At 44.3% G+C, this 21,993-nt stretch overlaps 1 protein-coding gene across 10 annotated transcripts in view; it reads left to right on the forward strand.

Annotated features, from left to right (window-relative positions):
- The window catches only part of spega (striated muscle enriched protein kinase a), a 705,926-nt gene that overhangs the window by 664,423 nt on the left and 19,510 nt on the right, over positions 1-21,993 (forward strand). For all 10 annotated transcript variants that reach the window (XM_073046262.1, XM_073046259.1, XM_073046255.1 and 7 more), the window contains 3 exons: positions 1,435-1,557; positions 2,139-2,315; positions 16,865-17,294. In XM_073046262.1, coding sequence (XP_072902363.1) covers positions 1,435-1,557; positions 2,139-2,315; positions 16,865-17,294 — 730 coding nt within the window. The remainder of the gene's footprint in view (positions 1-1,434; positions 1,558-2,138; positions 2,316-16,864; positions 17,295-21,993) is intronic.

Below are 21,993 nucleotides of genomic sequence, written 5' to 3' on the forward strand. Positions count from 1 at the left end.
ACTCCTATACCCAATATACTCTGATTTATGAAAGCAATGTGCTAAAAGCTCTCTTTAGACCCAGTCTGACTGTGATGACCTTTTCAAGGAATTATGGGTCTGTAGGAATGGTTTTGAGGGGTGTAAGGAATTGGGACTTTCTCTGGGAGGCATGGGAATTGTTACATGTACAAGCTACAGTGAAAAACCTGTCCACACAGATGAAATTTGCATTTGATAAGGTGGCAAGGTAGTGTGAAGAGTGTAAACCCACCGAAAGCATCAGGGTTAGATGGGGTACCTGACCAAATACAATGCTACTCAACTGGCTGGAGTGCTCACCAATATCTTAAACATCTTGCTTAGGCAGTCTGAGGTACCCATCTGCTTCAAGCAGACTTCACTTATACCACTGCCGAAGAAGTTCAGGTTCAGGAGCGCTTATTACCCCTCAAGTGTCAGAAGAACCAGCCTCAGTGACTGTTGTCCAGTAGCACTTACACATCCATTGTGATGAAGTGTTTTGAGAGGTTGCTGATGAACCATATCAGCTCCTCCCTGAGAAGTGGCTTGGATCTGCCCCAGTTTGCCTAACAGCACAACAGGTCCACAGCAGATGTCATTTCATTGGCTCTTCACTCAGTCCCTGGGACATGTGGAAAGCAAAGGTGCATTTATCAGGATGCTCTTTGTCAACTACAGCTCGGCATTCATTACCATCATCCCCTCAAAACTAATCAATAAGCTAATCAATTGGTCTCAATACCTCCCTGGGCAATTGGATTCTGGATTTCCTTACTTGCAGACCCCAGTCAGTTCAGATTGGCAACATCTCCTCCACGATCTCCATCAGCACGGGTGCACCAGAAGGCTGTGTGATTAGCCCCCTGCTCTACTCACTTTACGTTTATGACTGTGAGGCTAAGCACAGCTCCAATACTATATTCAAGTTTGCTGTGGACACCACTGTCATTGGCTGTATCAAAGATGGTGACAAATCAGCATATAGGAAGGAGATTGAAAATCTGGCTGAGTGATGCCACAGCAACAACCTCTCACTCAATGTCAGCAAGACTAAGGGGCCTATTATTGACTTCATGAGGAAGAAAACGGAGGTCTGTGAGCTAGTCCTGATCAGGGGATCTAAGATGGAGAGGGTCAGCAACTTTAAATTCCTCAGTGTTATCATTTCAGAGGAGCTGTCCTGGGCTCAACATGAAAGTGCAATTATGAAGAAAGCATGGCAGTGCCTCTACTTCTTAAAAATTTGTGAAGATTCAGCATGACATCTAAAACTTTGACAAACTCCTATAAATGTGTGTTGGAGAGTACATTGACTGGTTGCACCTTGGCCTGGTAGTAATGAGAAGAGGACACATATTCGTGCTCTGGAGCAGAGCTGAGGGTACTGTCTGTTAGCCTAATACTGAATCCAATTCTCCTTCTGCTTCCTAGGTCTACCTGGGCAACCAGGACCCCCTGAGATCCCTCAGAAGTACAAGAACACAGCATTGGTCCTGTGGAAGCCAGCTGACTCGCCTGGTCCATGCAGCTACACCCTGGAGCAGAAACTCAAAGGTGAGAGTGTTGGAATTGGTTTATCATTGCCCTGTGTACCAAGATACAGTGAAAAGCTTGTCTTGCATACTGTTCATACAGATCAATGCATTCCTGCTGTGCATTGAAGCAGTACAAGGGAAAATAATAACAGAATGCAGAGTGAAATGTTACAGAGATAGAGCAGTACAGGCATATGGTGAAGTGCAAGATCGTAACAAGGTAAATTGTGATGATAATAGTCCATCTTATCGTATCGGGACCATTCGATAGTCTTATTAGAGCGGGAGAGAAGCTGTCCTTGAGCCTGGTGGTTCTTGTATCAGCTACCCAATGTGAGAGGGGAAATGAGAGCATGTCCAGAGTAGGTGGGATTTTTTTATGCTGGCTGTCTTACTGAGGCAGTGAGAAGTGTAGACAGGCTGGATCTTCTGATGAGCTGAGTGTGTCCACAACCGTCGGCAGCTTTTTGCGGTCACTAGCAGAGCAGCTGCCATACTGAGCCATGGTACATTTTGGGTAGGATGCTTGCCATGGTGCATGGCTGTAGGTGGTGTGGGTCGAAGGTTTGTACATTTGTGTAATGGGCTGACCTCTGACAGGGGAGGAGCTGTGGAAAGTGATGGCTACTGGGATCACCGACTGCTTCTACAATGCCACCGAGCTGACCGAGGGCACACTCACGTTCCGAGTCACTTGCGTCAACAAGGCCGGGCAGGGACCCTACAGCCAAAGCTCGGAAAACATTGTCATCGAGGACGAGAAGCCGGCCGCAAGAGGTGAGCCGTGTGTCATGGAGAGATTATTATTTGCCACATGTACATCAAAACATACAGCGAAATGTTTGCGTCAACAACAAACACAGTCAGAATGTGGTGGGGCAGCCCACAAGTGTCGCCGCATTTCTGACGCCAACATAGAATGCACAACTCACTAACCCTAACCGTCTTTGGAATATATGAGTTAACCGGATCACCCAGAGGAAACCCACGTGGTCACGAGGAGAAGGTACAAACTCTATGGGCAGCAGTGGCAATTGAACGCTGATTGCTAGCCCTGTAATAGCATTACGCTAACCATTCGTGTACTGTTCCATGACTGGGGTGGTATTGGGAGCTTCTGTCCATTCTGAAGCCAGCTTGTGGGCCAGGGGTGGACCTCACCTACAGCGTCTCCCCTCTCCACCCCTGCACAGTGAATAGCAGGGCCCTGGAGACAATGGTAGAACAGAGGAATCATAAATAAGACCATAAGGCATAAAAGTAGAATTGGGGCATTTGAACCATCGAGTCTTCTCTACCATTCCATCAAGGCTGATTTATTATCACTTTCAACCCCATTCTTCTGCCTTCTCCCTGTAACCTTCAATGCTTTAACTAAGAACCTATCAACCCCTGATTTAAATATACCCAATGACTTGGCCTCCTACCTGTCTGTGACAATGAATTCCACAGATCCACCACCCTCTGGATAAAGAAATTCCTTCTTATCTGTGTTTTAAAGGGATACCCTTGTATTCTGAGGCTGTGCCCTCTAATCCTGGACTCCCCCACTATAGGAAACACTCTCCACATTCACTGTATCTAGGCCTTTCAATATTTGAATGATTTCAATGAGATCCCCCTCATTCTTTTAAACTCCATCAAGTACAGCCTCAGAGCTATCAAACCTTTATTAACCCTTTATTTCCTGGGATCATTCTCTTAAACCTCCTTTGGACCCTCTCCAATGCCAACACATCCTTCTTTTAGATATGGGGCCCAAAACTGCTCAATTTTAGAGATCTGGAGGGTAGGGGGAATGCAGGTACATTGTTCCCTTCCCTGTAAATGGTGGCACAAGTGAACAAGGCATTGCATTCATTGGTCAGGGCACTGAGAAGAGGAGTTGGGATCTCGAGTTGCAACTTGAGTTGGGACATTGGGATGTCACAGGTTCATAATTGACTCAGTGGTGGGAAGCAGAGGGCAATAGTTGAGAGTAGTTTCTCAGACTACTATCACAGGGTCAGTGTTGGGACGTTTGTTGGTTGTAATTTATACAAACAATTTGGATGTGAATGAATGAGGCATGGTTTGTAAGTTTGTGGATGATACTAAACTAGGTGGTGTTGTAGATAGAATAGAAGGCTGTGGAAAATTACAGGAGATCTTGATCAGCTGGGTATGTTCGAAGTTCAATATTCATAAATGTTATTATGTACAACCCTGAGGTACGTTTTCTTGTGGGTGCAGTTTTTCATTAATAGAATCAATGAAAGACAGCACCCAATAGGACAGGCAAACAACCAATGTGTAATAGACAACAAGCTGTGCAAATACAAAAGTAAAAAATAAATAATAATGATAAATTAAAAAACAATAAATATTGAGAGAATGACATTAGAAGTCCTTGAAAGTGAATCCATCAGTTGTGGGAACAATTCTGTGATGGGGCAAGAGTAGTTGACTGAAGTTATCCCTACTGGTTCAAGGGCCTGATGGTTGAGGGGTAATAACTGTTCCTGAACCTGGTGGTGTAGGTCCTGAGGCTCTTGTACCTCTTCCTGATGGCAACAGCGAGAAGAGAACATGGCCAGGACGGTGGAGGGCCCTGATGATGGCTGCTGTTTTCCTAAGAGAGCATTCCTTGTAGATGTGCTCAGTGGTGGGGAGGGCTTTACTGGGCCATATCCACTACTTATTGTAGGATTTTCTGTTCCTGGCATTGGCGTTTCAACTAGTCAATATACTCTCCACCACACACCTACAGAAGTTTATCAGAGTTTTAGATGTCATGCCGAATCTTCACAAACTCCTAAGGAAGTAGAGGCACTGCCATGCTTTCTTCATAATTGCACTTGCGTGCTGGGCCCAGGACAGGTGCTCCGAAATAATAACACTGAGTAGTTTAAATTTGCTGATCCTCTCCACCTTAGATACCCCAATGAGGACTGGCTCATGGATGAATGATTTCCACCTCCTGAAGTCTATAGTCAGCTCTTTGGTCTTGCTGACATTGAGTGAGAAGTTGTTGTTATTGTAGCACCACTCAGCCAGATTTTCATTCTCCCTCCTATATGCTGATTCATCACCACTTTGATTCAGCCAACAACAGTGGTGTCATCATCAAACTTAAGTATGGCACTGGAGCTGTGCATAACCACACAGTCATGAGTGTAGAGTGAGTAGAGCAGAGGGCTCAGCACACAGCCTTGTGGTGCACCTGTGCTGATGGAGATTGTGGAGGAGATGTTGTTGCCAATCTGAACTGACCAGGGGTCTGCAATTGAGGAAATCAAGGTTCCAATGGTAAAAGGAGATATTGAGGCCAAAGTATTGAAGCTTATTGATTAGTTGTGAGGGGATCTTGGTACTAAATACTGAGCTGTAGTCAATAAAGAGCATCCAGATCTATGCACCTTTGCCATCCAGGATTGAGTGAACAACCAATGATCCAAGTCATTTCACGGGCAGAGAGACGTACAAACAAGCTGGATGAACTCAGCAGGTCGGGCAGCATGTCAACGTTTCGGGCCAAGACCCTTCGTCAGGACTGGACTTCACAGGCAGGACTTGCAATGTTTCACCACCAACCTCTCGAAGCACTTCATCACCGTAGATGTTAAGTGCTACTGGATGATAGTCATTGAGGTAGAGTACCATGTTCTTCTTAGGGACTGGTATAATTGAAGCCTGCTTGAGTATCTCAGAATGCAGAAGTGAGAGGGTAAAGACATCAGTGAACACTCCAGCCAGTTAAATAGCACAGGTCATTAGTACTCAGCCGGATGCTTTCCTTGGGTTCATCCTCCTGAGGGATGCTCTTATGTCAGCCTCAGAGACCAAAATCACAAGGATATCAGGGACTGTGGGAGTTTGTGAAGGTTCCTCCATGTTTTGACAGTCAAAACGAGCATAGAAGGCATTCAGCTCATCTGGAAGCAATGCCTTGTTGTCACCTATGTGGCTTGTTTTCACTTTGCAAGAGTTAATAGCATTCGTGCCCTGCAACAGCTGTTGAACATCTTCCAGTGATTCAAGTTTAGTCTGGAATTACCACTTCACCTATAATATGGCTTTCCTGAGATCGTAACTGGACCTCTTATCTCTCACTTGGTCGCTGGACCTGAATGCCTCTGATCTGGCCCTCAGCAAACTGCGGATCTCATGGTTCATCCAGGGCTTCTGGTTGAGGAGGACTCTGAATGATTTTTTGGGAACACACTCATCTACATCTGTTTTAATAACGACCGTGACAACCATGGGTTATTCATTCAGACCCACAGATGAGTTGTTGAACACAACCCAGTCCACCAACTCAAAGGTCCCCTGCCTCCCGCGACTACCTCTTTGTTGAAGTGATCTCCGGAGCTTTGCTCTTTAGCCTTTGCCGGCATACGATAGGAGAAAGGCAGTCAAGTGATCAGATGTACTGAAATACAGTCTGCACATAGAATGCTAGGCAATCCTTATTGCAGAATAGCAGTAGTTTAGTGTGCTGGGACCCCTGGTGGTATACATTATATGCTGATCGTAACTGGGCAGAGATTTCTTCAAAAAGGCCTGGTTGAATTGATTGAAATGTGTCAGGGTGAGCTGTTTGTTTGGTGATAGCAGCATTCAATCTCAAGTGCCCAATCACCATCAGCTTTTCATGGTAGATAAGCTGCAGTCAGGATCACGGAGGAGAACTCTTGATAAGTAAAATGGTCATCAGATATTCCAGGTCGAAGGATCACTAGTAAGATAAAACCACTGCATCCGAACACCACTAAGAGTTTATCATGAAAAACGGACTTTCGCCTTCTCCAAATCAGCAGTTTAAACATCCTGTGTATCGAGAAGCCTTCAGGTCTTACCGATGCATCCGACGTGTCTGGAGTGAGTCAAGTCTCCGTGAAACACAGTACACAGCAATACCTCATTTCCCTCCAATATAGCAATCTTGCCCTTGGGTCCTCGATTTTGTTCACAGCAATTGTACATTTGCTAATAAGATTGTTGGTAGAGGGGGCCTCATTACTCCGTGTTTCAGGCTGGCTTGAAGCTCTCCTTTCCTCCCTCTCTTACAGCCATGGCAATATACCTTAAAGGTGCCATACCTGCATGCTTGAGAGTTACATCTGCAGATCCTTCAAAGATTATGAAACCACTGGTTCATTAAGACTGTTCAAAAGTATTTTGCTTAGAGGGAAATTGCATGCTGCAGATTGCAGTGAAAGTAATTCAAAAGAGGCATATTTAGAAGTTTTCTAAACAGCCTGTGTCGTGGTTTTTCGTGCTTTTCAAATGACCAGGAGATGCAGAAGATTCTTCAAGAAGGGTTAAACTTTAATTTGCAAATCAAAGCTGAGACAGTCATTGAGCTGGTCGCTGACTGCCTACCGATTCTCGGATACAGCCGCTTTTTAAAGCAATCTCCTGGTTTAGCTGAATTAACATATCCAAGCGGTCTACAGGTGCATATCACAGTACATCCGTTACTATTATTTTTACCTATTGACTTATTCATGTTCTAGTCTGACTACATAGCTTTAATTACACAGCAGACAAGTTCAAAGCAAAATATCTCTTAGCTACCTTTTATTAACACATGTTGTCTCCTACATAGCTTTAGTCACACAGCCGACAAGTTCAAAGCAAAATATCTCTTAGCTATCTTTTATTAACACATATTGTCGTCTACATTCAATTGGATACATGCAGAGCCCATAGCAAACTTCAGAGCTGGCTACCTCTGATTAGCATATATTAACACATCATTGTCTTTTAGCATTTCACACAGTTTTGGTTACACAGCAAATAATGCAAGTTTAGCACATAGCCAACTTCAAAGCTGGCGACCTCTCCCTAGCATATACCAACACACCATTGTCTCTAGCATTCCACATAGTTTTTAGCATTGAGTTTTATACTCCATAATATTTTATACTCCAATATATCCCCCCTTTGAGACCCCTCTGGGTCTCACACTCACACAGAGAGAAGACTAAGAGTCTGCGCACAAAAGCCCCAATAAACTCAAGCACTTATTCCCAAATCTCGGGTTAAACTAAAATTTCCTGCGCCGAGACCTCAAAGTATTCTCTCCCTGTTACCCTGGGCCGCTGAGCCAAAAACCTGTCCCTTTGTACCTGAGACAGGGAAAAAGACTCAAAAGCCCTTACAATCTACTCCCACACTGTCGTTTTGCTCCTGTTCATCCTGCAGGTGTTGTAGGCTGTAACGATACATTTTCGGTGTTTCTGTCTCCACTACGCTAGCTTCGGCAAACGTCACGAGCATCGGAAATTGTTTGGTTGCAGCACGCACTACAAGAGATTTGAGACAAGGAAGAAAACAGCACAGCACAAGCACACAGCTCAACAATACAATACTGACAGTTATTGCTACTTTAGTCATCCATGATCCCCATCCTCCGAGTCTACTTTCTAACCAATCAAAGAACTGATGTCCGAACCCTGCATTCTGTTTGACCTCCGTCTGCAGATTCCTTAACTTATTCATTGCTCTGGTGAAAGACCCTTCTGGGCTAGTATTGTTCAGTATGAAAGTGCAGCATTGTTCTCCAAACATTACACACACACACCCTTTCTCTGCCAAAAGCCAATCCAGTACCTGTTTGTTTTGCCACGCCACCCTGCTAGTTGCATCTAGCTGTTGCCCTAAGGCCTCCAGTGCATCATCGGTGTAGTTGATGAACCTCTGTTGATTATAGTATATATAGTTTATCCATTCAACATTTTTGCTTACCCCTATCACAGGTATGATAGCTTCCCAGTGAGCATCTCGTGCGGTGTCAGGCATGTTATTCGATTAGTTTGCATGCGGTAACTCATCAATGCTACCGGTAAAGCATCGACCCAATTAAGTGTAGTATCTGCACAAATTTTGTTTAATTTGGCTTTCAGGGTTCCATTAATTCTCTCTACCATGCCCTGCGACTGAGGGTGGTATACACATCCAAACCTCTGCTTTATCCTCAGCGCCTGTAGTACCAGTTTGACCACTTTCTGGATAAAAGCTGAACCGTTGTCTGAACTAACTTCTGTAAGGTATTCCAAACCTTGGGATCACTTTATTTGTCAGGAATTTTACCACTGTCTTTATCATGTCTACGTAATCGATCACTAAATGTTTAAATGGTCCTTCAGGTACGGGAATGTGACCTATTGGGGTTGTAATTCCCTTCCGAACATTATTCTGTGCGCGTACCTCGCACTGTGATAAGACAAAGTCCACTGAAGCCTGTAAATAAGGTGACCAAAAACCATCCTTCTTTATTTCCCTTATCACTTCCCCCCTTGCACAATGGTCCATCCCATGCGCTTCTGAAATCAGAATCGTCAGTAGAGGGATGGGCGCTACCGACAAACCATCTTCCGTGCTCCACAAGCCTTCCGGGTTCTGCTTGGCCCCCCTTTTTCTCCACATTGTCTGTTCTGCCAAAGTTGCCTTACCTTGTATTTCAATTAGGTCCTCCACGTCAGGTTCCGGAGTTAGGCTTACCTGGGGGCAATGACAGCTGACGTACATCCAGACGCTTTTCTAGCTGCCTCATCTGCAGCTTGATTTCCCTTTGTTATTACATCGTTTCCCTTTTTATGTGCCTGGCATTTTGCTATAGCCAATGCTTTAGGTTTCATTATGGCTTTTATTAAGTCATTTTATTTGCTGACAATGTTGTATGGGAGCTCCGCTACTTTTTTTTTTAAAACCTCTCTGCTTCCACACCGCCCCGAACAAATGGCATACTCCGTGAGCATATGCTGAATCAGTATAGATGTCTACTTTCTCACCTTCCATCATTTCACACGCAGCTGTCAGAGCTTTGAGTTCTGCTAGTTGGGCGGAACACGGTTGGGGACAGGACTCCATCCTAATAATCTTATAGCTCGACTGATCCTGTTGCACCACTGAGAATCCTGCGTGATTTCCATCGTAATCCCTATAACAAGAGCCATCTACGAACAGAACCGTTTTATCTATCTCCTCTAGTGGTTCTGACCGTAAGTCTGCTCTCAATTTGGCAAATGCCATCGTCTTCCCTACACAATCATGGGGTTCTCCTTCATAGTCCAAAGGGACAAAATCGGCTATATTACTGGTAGTGCATCTCTGTATAGTTATGTCAGGAAATGTCAATAGCATCTGATACGCTGCTATCCTGGCTGGCGTCAGCACAAATTTCCCTTTTTCCAGCAGTTCTGCTACTTTGTGGTGTTGACTGCAATTCCTGCTTAATAGTACTGAAAGCTATCTCCGCCTCTCCTTTCCACTGTAAGCCGTTCTTCAAATTTGTATGTCCTGCTTCTTTCATTATCTTTCTTAAAGGTGCCACAATCTCAGCATATTCTCCTATCCAATCTGAGCTGTACCCTGCCATTCCCAAAAATGTCATCATCTGCCCTACAGTCTGGGGTTTTGGGGCCTTAGCTATTGCCTCAATCTGATCTGGTGCTATCGCCTTCACTCCCTTGGATATTACCCTGCCTAAGTACTCCACTTGCTGCGTGCAGAATTGCAGTTTCTTTTTGGATACTTTATGTCCTCCGTGCGCTAGCTTCTCTAACAGAGTTGTAGTGTCCTGCTTACACTGTTCCTCGCTGTGGGAGCAAATCAACAGGTCATTCACATATTGTAACAATGTACTTTCCAATGGCATGCCCTCTAGGTCTGCCTTCAATACCTGATTAAAAATGTGTGGTGAATGTTTAAATCCTTGCGGCATTCTGGTATAGGTATACTGAGCACCTCTGTAGGTGAATGCAAACAAATCCTAAGCACTCCTATTTTAAGCAACCCCTGCACTGTCGACGCTATTCCTTCTTTATTTTCTGGTCTTAGAGGGTATTTGGTCTCCTGGGTGGAATTGCTCCCCTTTTCAGCCTTATTTCCACCGGACTAGCTGTTTTTATTTTCCCTACGTCCGCGTCATGCTGTGACCACAGAATAGACGGCAACTCATCTAACCTTTTATCTTTCTGCTGGCCTCTTTCCTTTCCCAGCACGGGCATGTGTGGTTGGGGAGTTATTTCGACCTCTCTCACTGTCCCTACCATATCTACACTTACCATTATTTTAATACAATTGTTGTCTTCTGATATCCACACCTCTGGCGTGATTTTCCTCCACACTGTTACGGTTTCAGCACTCTTAACTAAAGGTCCTAAGTCTTTAGACTGATATCCCTTATTTATCAACAACGTTACGTGGGGCGCCGCCTCCGGTATCCTGTACCATTTTTCTAAAAAGGTGTTCCACTTAACTTGTAAAGCTGCCCCTTGCTTTCCAATTATCACAGCCTCCCCTTCCAGGTGCTGTTGGGTACATGCCTCCAGGTGCCATTTCTCCTCTAACTCCCTGTTCTGAGTCTCATCAAAAATCACTGTACAATGTAGCTCAGATTTGGGCGTTACAGCCCTGGGTAATATAGCCTGCACGCCCTTTTTCCATTTTTCCCAGGTTTCCTGAATCTGGTCTGCGATGTCTCCTATCCAAAAGACATTAGCCTTCTTGTCTTCTTGCACTATCAATTGAGCCCCTGCTCTTTTCACACTCAGCCCATTTCTGGTGCATTCTAATTTTAATTCCAGTTTCAACAAGGCATCTCTGCCTAACAAATTAATCGGAGTTCCTTTAAATACTAGCACCGGCAAAACAATTTCTTTACTTCCCATTCTCAACCGCACTGGAGCCGTGCACTGTGTTAACTGTTTTCCCAAGAACCCTACCGTCTTAATAAACTTTCCTGACATGGGAAGGTGAAGGGCATACTGTGGCTGTACGCAAAATCTATCATCATTGGTGTCAGTTGCCCTTCTAACATAACCTGAACAATGGGTTCCTCATCTGCCTCCCCTTTGCCCATAGCTTCTCTGTCCCCCTCCTTGGGACTTCCAGTCCTGTCTGGGCTGTTTGAATTTAGTCTGTTCCTGATAGGGCATTTGTGGGAATGCTCCCTCAAAGACAATTATTGGCATGGGGTTTTCCAGCCCTTGTCTTACAGTATGATTGGTCTCTCCATATAGCAGTGCTTTGTCCAGTTCGATGGCTGTACTGGCAGCATCTTTTTGTTTTTCTCTTTTTCCTTCTCTGAGTTCTTCGCGCTGCATTTGTATTAGCTTTCGTTGCACCTCTTCCTGCTGCTCAGTCAACCTTTGTTTGTCTTTCCGGTATTTCTCAACGGCATGGACTACGTGGTCTCTAAATTCTTGTGGGGTCTTTGACGTTAGCCCAACCACCTCCTCCAGTTTGGATTTTACTTGTGGCGGCATTGCATCCAAAATGCTATGTCGGAACAGTGAGGTCATAAATAAGCTATTCTCCACCTCCTGCTCAGTCTCTAGTCTCCACCTTTTCAACTGGTTTTCTACGTAGGCTGCTGGCTTTTCAGTGTCTCCCAGTGGATCCCCTTTTAAGGCTTTGGGGTCCACTTTGGGTGGATAAAGCTTTCTGAGGGCCTGCCATACCCTCTGCCTCACTCTGTCAAACCTGTCTCCATCAGTTCTTGGGTCATTCGAGTTTACTATGCCAGCCATTTCCATTAGTTCGTTAAATTTGGAGGTTCCCATCAACCTTATCAACAGTGCCTTCAAATCTCCCATAGCCAATAATCGTCCTGCTGTTTCTTCCTCAAAGGCTCTAATCCATTTCCCTGCTCCTTCATGTAAATTGGGCAGAGTGTTTTTCAGCCCTTCTAGGTCCTGGGATCCCCAAGGGATATACTGCACTTGTCCTGATCCTTTAACTAACAACGGCATCATTCTTCCTCCTCCTTCCCACCTGCCCTGGCTTTCCTCCTCACCTGACTCCCCATCTGTCTCTGGGTATGTCTTTACTGCCTCCCACACAAATGTCTCCGGGGTTCTGCTCTTCCCTCAGTCTCCCTGTGGAGTCCTTCCTTTCTGTCTTGATTCAATACCTGGTTGGCCCCTTGAATATTTTTTGCATCTCTCCTGGTAATCCCATTTTTGTAACTTATGTGACTCTCTCTCTCTACTTCCGCGAGCCGCTCCCCTACTGCCTCCTTCTGTCCTTCTAGGCTTCTGCCCCCTACCTCTTCCCCATAAATTCTCGCATCCTCTCTCTCTCCACTTAACTCTTGCTCCTCCAATGAGTCACCTTCTCTAGTCTGTTTATTTCTATGGTACAATTGGTGCTCCTCATATTCCTTTGCCTCTCTCAAGTATATCATCCGTTCAATCTGTTCTTGCATTTCTCTCTGTACCTGTTCTATCTTTATCTTTTCTGCCTGTATCTCCTGCCATATCGCCGCTTTTTCCTTCTCATAGTGTTTTTTCTCCTCCTCATTATCCCAAACCTGTACTTCTCCCTGCATGTTTACTGTTCCCGTTAGCAGGGGGCACTGCTTAGGGGTTCCTTCCTCATTATAGGGAGGGGGGTTTTCTGTTTCTTTTGCATCCGGGTACGGAGCTGAAGCCAGCTTCTCACTGTACCTTTCTCTCTCTCTCTCTCTCTCTCTCTCTCTCTCTCTCTCTCTCTCTCTCTCTCTAACAGGCTGTTTCTCCAGCACCTTAGTGTCTTCCTCACTTGTAATCAATATTCTACCTGTCCTCCTCAGCCTTTCTCCCTCCGTTCTGAAAAGTTTTAGCACTTCTATTTCTCGTTCTCTTTTTTGCTCTCTTTTCTTAGATTTATCTTTTGATTTGTACTTTTTAATTAGTCCCTCCATTTCTTCGCACAAACTTACATCAAATGTTCCTTCTTTTGGCAACTTTGTGACCAGGTTTTTGGTTCTTTTTTTCCCATTTTTCTGAAGTTTTTGTGATCTCATTTTGAAAAAATGGGAATTTTTTGCTCAGAATCTCTACTGCTGTTCCTTTACCTGTCATGTTAAGGTATTTCAGAGATTCACAGTTTGTTTACTGGATAATATTATTTACTCTAATTCTACACCTATTCTAACACCTCGCCTGAGCAGACCCTTCTCTCTTAAGGCGGTAACCACGAAGACTTTCTACCCTAATTCTATGCTAACACCTCGCCCGAGCAGACCCTTCTCTCTTAAGGCGGTAACCACGAGGACTTTTTCCCTAATTTTATTCTAACACCTCGCCCGAGCAGACCCTTCTCTCTTAAGGCGGTAACCACGAGGAGTTTTTCCCTAATTCTATTCTAACACCTCGCCCGAGCAGACCCTTCTCTCTTAAGGCGGTAACCACAAGGACTTTTTCCCTAATTCTATTCTAACACCTCGCCCGAGCAGACCCTTCTCTCTTAAGGCGGTAACCACGAGGACTTTTTCTTAACGTATTAACTTATTTGTACTTATCCTCACTGCAGTGTTCTTGAACAATCCTCTGAGCCTCCTCCGTTAACCCCCAATTCTGCCAGATTCTTTGGACCGGAGAGACCCTTTGGCAGCGGTTCCACACTTCCGAGACTCCAAGACCTCCTCAAAGCCAACAGAATTCTTAGTCCAAATTGTCGCAAAAAGCGCTTTCCTTTTGTTTTGGGTGCACCCTTAATTCTGTTAGCCTTGTGGGGGTCCCTAGAGGACCGGGAAGCGTTCCCAATCTGCCGTTTCCCTTCCGCGGGTCTCTTCCCGATTCTGTTCGTGACGCCAATTATGTCGTGGTTTTTCGTGCTTTTCAAATGACCAGGAGACGCAGAAGATTCTTCAAGAAGGGTTAAACTTTAATTTGCAAATCAAAGCTGAGACAGTCATTGAGCTGGTCGCTGACTGCCTACCGATTCCCGGATACAGCCGCTTTTTAAAGCAATGTCCTGGTTTAGCTGCATTAACATATCCAAGCGGTCTACAGGTGCATATCACAGTACATCCGTTACTATTATTTTTACCTATTGACTTATTCATGTTCTAGTCTGACTACATAGCTTTAATTACACAGCAGACAAGTTCAAAGCAAAATATCTCTTAGCTACCTTTTATTAACACATATTGTCTCCTACATAGCTTTAGTTACACAGCCGACAAGTTCAAAGCAAAATATCTCTTAGCTATCTTTTATTAACACATATTGTCGTCTACATTCAATTGGATACATGCAGAGCCCATAGCAAACTTCAGAGCTGGCTACCTCTGATTAGCATATATTAACACATCATTGTCTTTTAGCATTTCACACGGTTTTGGTTACACAGCAAATAATGCAAGTTTAGCACATAGCCAACTTCAAAGCTGGCGACCTCTCCCTAGCATATACCAACACACCATTGTCTCTAGCATTCCACATAGTTTTTAGCATTGAGTTTTATACTCCATAATATTTTATACTCCAATACCTGCAGCTCATCACCGTAGTTCACCAGCACCATCTTGGACTAAGGATTGGTAAATGGCTTTCAATCCAGATACATTTGAAGGATTGCAGTTTGGGAGATCAAACAATTTAAAGATTAGCTTTATTTGTCACATGTATATTGAAACATACAGTGGAATGTGACATGCATCAACAGCCAAAGATGGGTTTGGGGAAACCAGTAAGTGTTAAGATCCGTGGTGAGAGATTTAAAAGGGACATCAGAGAGAGATAGCTTCTTCACAAACACATACACAAAGAGTGGAATATATTTGGAATGAGCTGCTAGAAATAGTGGTTGAGGTGGGCACATTAGCAATATTTAAAAGCCATCTGGATAAATCCATGGATAGGAGAGGTTTAGAGGACGCTGGGCCAAATGTGGGTAGATGGGACTAGATTGCTGGACAACGCAGTTGGCATGGATGAGTTGGGCTGACGGGTCTCTTTCCATGCTGTATGAACCTTTGACTCTACAAGTGGTGCAAGAAGCTTGTGAATTGGACTTGGTTTATTATTGTCACATGTACTGAGATACAGTGAAACGTTGGTCTTGAATACTGTTCATACAGATCAGGTCATTACTCAGTGCACTGAGCTGGGATAAAGTGAAACAATAACAGAATGCAGAATAAAGTGTACCAGTTACAGAGAAAGTGCAGTGTGGGTAAACAATAAGGTGCATGATCATAAGACATAGGTTCAGAATCCGCTTTAAATATACCCAATCATTTGACCTCCACAGCCTCCTGTGGCAATGAATTCCACAGATTCACCACGCTCTGGCTAAATAAACTGCTCCTCATCTCTGTTCTAAAGGGACATCCTTGTATTCTGAGGCCGCGTCCTCTAGTCCTAGACTTCCCCACTACAGGAAACATCCTCTCTACATCCATCCAATCTCGGCCTTTTAATATTCAATAGGTTTCAATGTGATTTCCATTCCTCATTTTTCTAAACTGCAGTGAACACTCTTCATACATTAACCCTTTCATGCCCCAGATCATTCTAGTGAACTTCCTCTGGACCCTCTCCATTGCCAGCACAGTCTTTCTTAGATAAGGGGTCCAAAACTGCTGACGATACTCTGCCCAATGCCTTTTAAAGCCTCATTGTGTGTGGAGTTTTGGTTGTCCGGCAGTAGGAAGGATGACTTTAAGCTGGAGATGGCACAGGTGTGATTCAGGAGATGTCGCCAGGACTGGACTATGAGAAGAGACGTAAAGGTAGAATGGAAATAGAAGATAGAACATTTACAGCACAGTACAGGCCCTTCAATCCACAATGTTATGCCAACCTTTTAACCTACTAAGATCAATCTAACCCTTCCCTCCTACATAGCTCTCTATTTTTCTATCATCCGTGCCCAAGAGTCTCTTAAATGTCCCTCATGTATCTGCCTCTACCACCACTTTGGTTTCACATATCCACTGCTCTCTGTGTAAATACCTCTGACATCCCTCCTATACTTTCATCCAGTCACCTTATAAATATGTCTCCTCATATTAACCATTTCCACCCGGGAAAAAGGTCTCTGGCTGTCTACTTGATCTATGCCTCTTATCATCTTGTACATCTCTGTCTTGATAGACACCTCTCATCCTCCTTCACTCCAAAGAGAAAAGCCCTACGAGTGTAGCTCATTCAACCTAACCTCGTAAGAGATGATCTCTAATCCAGGCAGCATCCTGGTAAGTCTCCTCTGCTCTCTCTCTAAAGCTTCCACATCCTTCCTATAATGAGGTGAGCAAAATTAAGTGCAATTAATCTCTTACATTCCTAAACACACTGGGCTGCAGATGATAGAACTCATAGTAACCTGGTTTAGGATCAGGAAATGGGGTCACCTCTATCAAGTCATCTCTGTTGACGGTTTCTCTCTCCACAGATGCTGCCAGACCTGCTGTGTTTTTTCTGCCATTCTCTGTTTTTGTTGCCAGATTGTTGTTGAGGCATCTTTGGGAGTTTGGTGTGTGGTTTGGGGACTAGCCTTCATCTGATTGGCGCCTGCTGAAACTTCTGTTGTTTAATTCTCATTCCCCCCACCTGCTTGTCTTTCAGAGCCAGAGCCGGCAGCAACAACAACAGCAGCCCCTACAATCTCTCCAGTGCCCGTGTACTCTGCCAAGGTGAAGCCAGCCGTCCCTGTCACGATTCCCACCTCCAGCCCCTCAATGGCAGCAACCACCGTACCGGCAAAGACGACAGCCCCTTCCCCTTCTCGATTCCACTCCAACCTCACGACCACAGTGACGCCCAGCCCGCCCAAACCAGCAGCCCCCACCCCGCCCATCTCACCAACCTCAGCTGCCGTATCACCGCTCCCACTGCCCTCGGTCGCCCCAGCCCCCTCCCCCAGCGTCTCCCCGGTGGGACAGGAGCCCTCAGCATCACCCACCCGGATCTCCCCCACCTCCAAACTGGCAGACGGCACGGGCCTCAGGCACGGGGTCCCACAGAAACCATATACCTTCATGGAAGAAAAAGCCAGGTAACTGCCAACAGGATTCGTCTCACCTGCGTCATTACAACTTGTGTTCACATCTGTGTACGGTTGTAGAATCAGAACCAGGTGTATTAGCACTGACTTAGATGACATTGAAATGTGTTGTTCTGCTGCAGCTGTACAGTGCAGATAGAACATGCAACTTACAACATAGAACAGTAGAGTGCAGATAGAACATGCAACTTAGAACATAGAACGGTAGAGTGCAGATAGAACATGCAACTTAGAACATAGAACGGTAGAGTGCAGATAGAACATGCAACTTACAACATAGAACGGTAGAGTGCAGATAGAACATGCAACTTAGAACATAGAACGGTAGAGTGCAGATAGAACATGCAACTTAGAACATAGAACGGTAGAGTGCAGATAGAACATGCAACTTACAACATAGAACGGTAGAGTGCAGATAGAACATGCAACTTACAACATAGAACGGTAGAGTGCAGATAGAACATGCAACTTCGAATGTAGAACGGTAGAGTGGACATAGAACATGCAACTTACAACATAGAACAGTAGAGTGCAGATAGAACATGCAACTTAGAACGTAGAATGGTAGAGTGCAGATAGAACATGCAACTTAGAACGTAGAATGGTAGAGTGGACACAGAACAGAACCCACAACATACAAGATAAAACACAAACTATGGAGCAATACATTGCACATGTAAATAGAGCAGTACAGTGAATATAGAATGTATAATTTAACACAGTACAGTCCTACCAGCCCACAATGTTGTACCAACCTTTTAACCTATTCCAAGATCAATCTAACCCTTCCCTTCCACATAGCCCTCCATTTTCTTTTCATCCATCTGCCTGTCTAAGAGTCTCTTAAATGCCCCTAATGTATCTGCCTCGACATCTTCCATACACTCACCACTCTCTCTGTAAAATAACCTATCTCTGACATTTCCCCTAAATGTCCCTCCACTCGCTTCAAAATCGTTCTCTGGTATTGGCTACTGTTGCTCTAGGCAAAAGGCACTAGATAGAGTGTCCACTCTATCTATAGCTGTCATAAATTTATACACCTCTATCAAGATGCTTCTCATCCTCCTTCGCTCCAAAGAGCCCGAGCTCACTCAACCTTTCCTCTGGGCCAGGAAATAAAATTATTATAAATTACAAAATAAATAGTGCATAAAAGGAAGGAACACTGAGGAGGTGTTCATGGAATCATAGAGGTATACAGCACAGAAACAGGCCTTTTGCCCAACTGGTCCATGCTGACCCAAAACTAGACTGCATAGGTTTAAGGTGAAGGGAAAAGATTTCAAGAGAAAGGCAAGTTTTTCACTTAGAGGGTGGTTAGAGCTCTTTGGCCCAAATCGTCCATGTTGACCAAGTTCTCTATCTATTCTACTCCTATTTGCCTACACTTGGCCCATATCCCTCTGAAATTTTCCTGTCCCTCTATCTCCAGATGGCTGTGGAGTCCAAATCATTGGGTATATTTAAAGCAGAAATTGATTGGTTCTTGATTAGATAGGGCATCATGGGTTACGAGAGAAGGCAGGAAAATGGGGTTGAGAGGGAAAATAAATCAGCCTTGATGAAGTGGTAGAGCAGACTTAATGGGCCAAATGGCCTAATTCTGTTCGCACTATGAGTAGAATTATGGTCTTATTACCTGTCCAAATGCCTTTTAAAAATTTTAATTATACCTGCCTCAAACATTTCCTCTATCAGCTTGTTTTGCATACCCACCCCCCTCTGTGTGGTAAATGTTGCCCCTCAGCTCCCCTTTAAATCTTTCTCTTCTCACCTTAAACCTGTGCCCTCTACTTTCAGGCTGCCCTACGCAGTGACCAACCACCTCATGGTTTTCTACACATCTATACAGTCACCCCTCCAGGGAAAATAGTTATAGTGTTGTACAACACAGAAACAGTCCCTTCAGCCTACCTCTCTTTCACCCGACTGTGATACCAATCTACACTAATCCCATTTTCCTATGTTAGGCTCATATCCCTCTAGACCTTTCCTATCCAAGTACCTGTCCAAACACCTTTTAAAAATTGTTACTGTATCTGCCTCAACCATCTCCTCTGTCAGTTCATTCCAGATATTCACCACCCTCTGTGTAATATTGGAATTATTGTCACATGTATCGAGATATATTTCCTTGCATGCTTTTCATTCAGATCAGTTCGGTACACAGCAGATTGAGGTACTACAAAGAATAACAATGACAGAATGCAGAAAAAAAATGTAGCAGTTGAAGAGAAGGTGGCAGTGCTGCAGGCAGATAATAACGAACAAAGCCATAACAAGTAGATTGTGAGGTCGAGAATCCATCTTATCATACTAGGGATCCATCCAATAGTCTAATAACAGCGGGTTAGAAGCTGTCCTTGAGCCTGGTGGTACGTGCTTTCAGGCCTTTGTATCTTCCGCCCAGTGGGAGAGGGGAGGAGAGAGAATGCCTGGGTGGGAAGGGTCTTTGATTTTACTGAGACAGTGGGATGGATAGACCGAGTCCATAGAGGGGAGGCTGGTTTCTGTGATATGCTAAGCTATGTCCAGTACTCCGCAGTTTTTTGTGGTCACGTGCAGAGCAGTTACTGTACCAAGCCGTGATTCTTTAGGATAAAATGTTTTCAAAGGTGCATCAATGAAAATTGCTTAGAATCAACAGGGACATGCCAAATTTCTTTAGCCTCCTGAAGAAGTAGACGCATTGGGTCCAAAACATTCCCCTGCATGGAAGATATCTGACCTACTGAGTAGCATTTTGTGGGTGTTACTCAAGATTTCAGCATCTGTAGAATTGCTTCTGTCTCTGTGCATTTTTTGGTCATTTAACTTTTAAAAGAAACTTACCCTCAGGTTTCCTTTAAATTTCTCCTGTCTCACCTTAAATCTGTGCCTTCTAGTTCTTGACTCCCCTGCCTTGGGATGGAGACTCTGATCCTCTACCAGTCAATGCCTCTCATAATTTTTTAAACCACCAAATGTCACCCTTCAGTCTCATACGGTCCAGTTATCCAAGCTCTCCTTATAACTACATCTTTCCACTCCAGGTGCTATCCCGATGGATTTCTTCTGCACTGATCATCAGAATGCACCATACCTTCCCTTAAAATTTGATACCATAGTTTTCCTCTCTCAGAATTAGAACCAGGTTTATTATTACTGACTTATGTCAAATTTATTGTTTTGTGTTAGCAGTGCAGTGTAAAGACAAATGGTTGCTATAATTTTAAAAATAAATAAATAGTACAAAGTTTAAAAGAAATAAGGAGGTTCACGGGCCCAATAGAAGTCTGATGATGGAGAGGAAGTAGTCATTGAGCTTGGGTTTTTATGCTCCAGAGTCTCCTTCCCAATGGTAGTTATGAGAAGAGGACAAAATCCAGTCCTTAATGATGGATGCCAGCATCTTGAGGCACTCTCTCATGAAGATGTCCTCGATGATGGGGGGGGGGTGGGTTGTACTTGTGACTGACCTGGTTGAGTCTACAACTCTGTGCAGACTCTTGTGATCTTCTTCATCAGAAACTCCATATCAGGCAGTTATGCAGTCAGATTGCTCTGTAGAAATCTAAGTCTTTTATAAGATACCAGGTCTTCTCAAACCCCAAATGAAGTAGAGTCACTGGCATGCCTTCTTCATGATTGCATCAATATGTTGGGCCCAGGGTAGATCCTTAGAGATGTTGACACCCAGGAACTTGAAGCAGCTCACCCTTTCCACTGTTGACCCCTCAGTGAAGACTGGTGTGTGTTCTCAGTGAGTTTGGATTGGTGCCTTCTGCTTGTCAGACACTGCATCCCCACTAGAATGTAGAGATACAGAGTGGACAGCCATTGCCTTTATCTGGAGTCAGCAATGGCAAACATGGTTTAAAAGTGACTGGAAGAAGGTTTAGGGGAGATCTCAGAAGCAGGTTTTTTTTCACACAGAGTTGTGGGTCCTTGGAACATGCTGCCAGAGGTGCTGGTAGAGACAGATACATTATGGACATTTAAAAGACCCTTAGGTAGGCACATGGGAGACAGCAAATGGAGGGTTATGTAGGAAGGAAGTGTTGATTGATTATGGAGTAAGTTAAAAGGTCAGCACAACATTGTGGGCTGAAGGGCCTGTACTGTTCTGTGTTCTGTTTTAGTTTTAGAGATATGGATCATATGCAAGCAGAAGAAGTTTAGTTTAATATGGAATTGTGTTTGGTGTAAACATTGTGCGCCAAAGGGCCTCTTCCTATGTTTTACTGTTGTCTGTTCCACCTTGAAGCATGGCATATTCAGCATAAGGCTGGGCTATTAATAACAAGGTGAGGAGGAACATACAAAAATGCTAAAGGAACTTAGCAAGTCAGGCAGCATCTATGAAGAGGAATAAAGAGCCGAGACCCTTAATTCAGACTGGAAAGGAAGGGAGCAGTTCAGAAAAAATGGGGGTGGGGTGGTTGAAGGAAAGAAGTATAAGCTGGCAAATGATAGGTGGAAGAGGTAAAAGGCTGAAGAAGAAGGAATCTGATAGGAGAGGAGAGTGGACCTTTGGAGAAAGGAAAGGAGGAGGGCAACCAAAGGGAAGAGGATGGGTATGTAAGGAAAGAGAAAGGGTAAGAGTGGAGCCAGAATGGTGAATGGGAAAAGACAAATGGAGGGAAGGGGGAGTGCATTACTGGAAGCTGGAAAAATCAGTGTCTGTGCCATTGAATTGGAGGCTACC

Source organism: Hemitrygon akajei, chromosome 5 (genome assembly GCF_048418815.1).
Source record: "Hemitrygon akajei chromosome 5, sHemAka1.3, whole genome shotgun sequence".
Lineage (NCBI taxonomy): Eukaryota > Metazoa > Chordata > Chondrichthyes > Myliobatiformes > Dasyatidae > Hemitrygon > Hemitrygon akajei.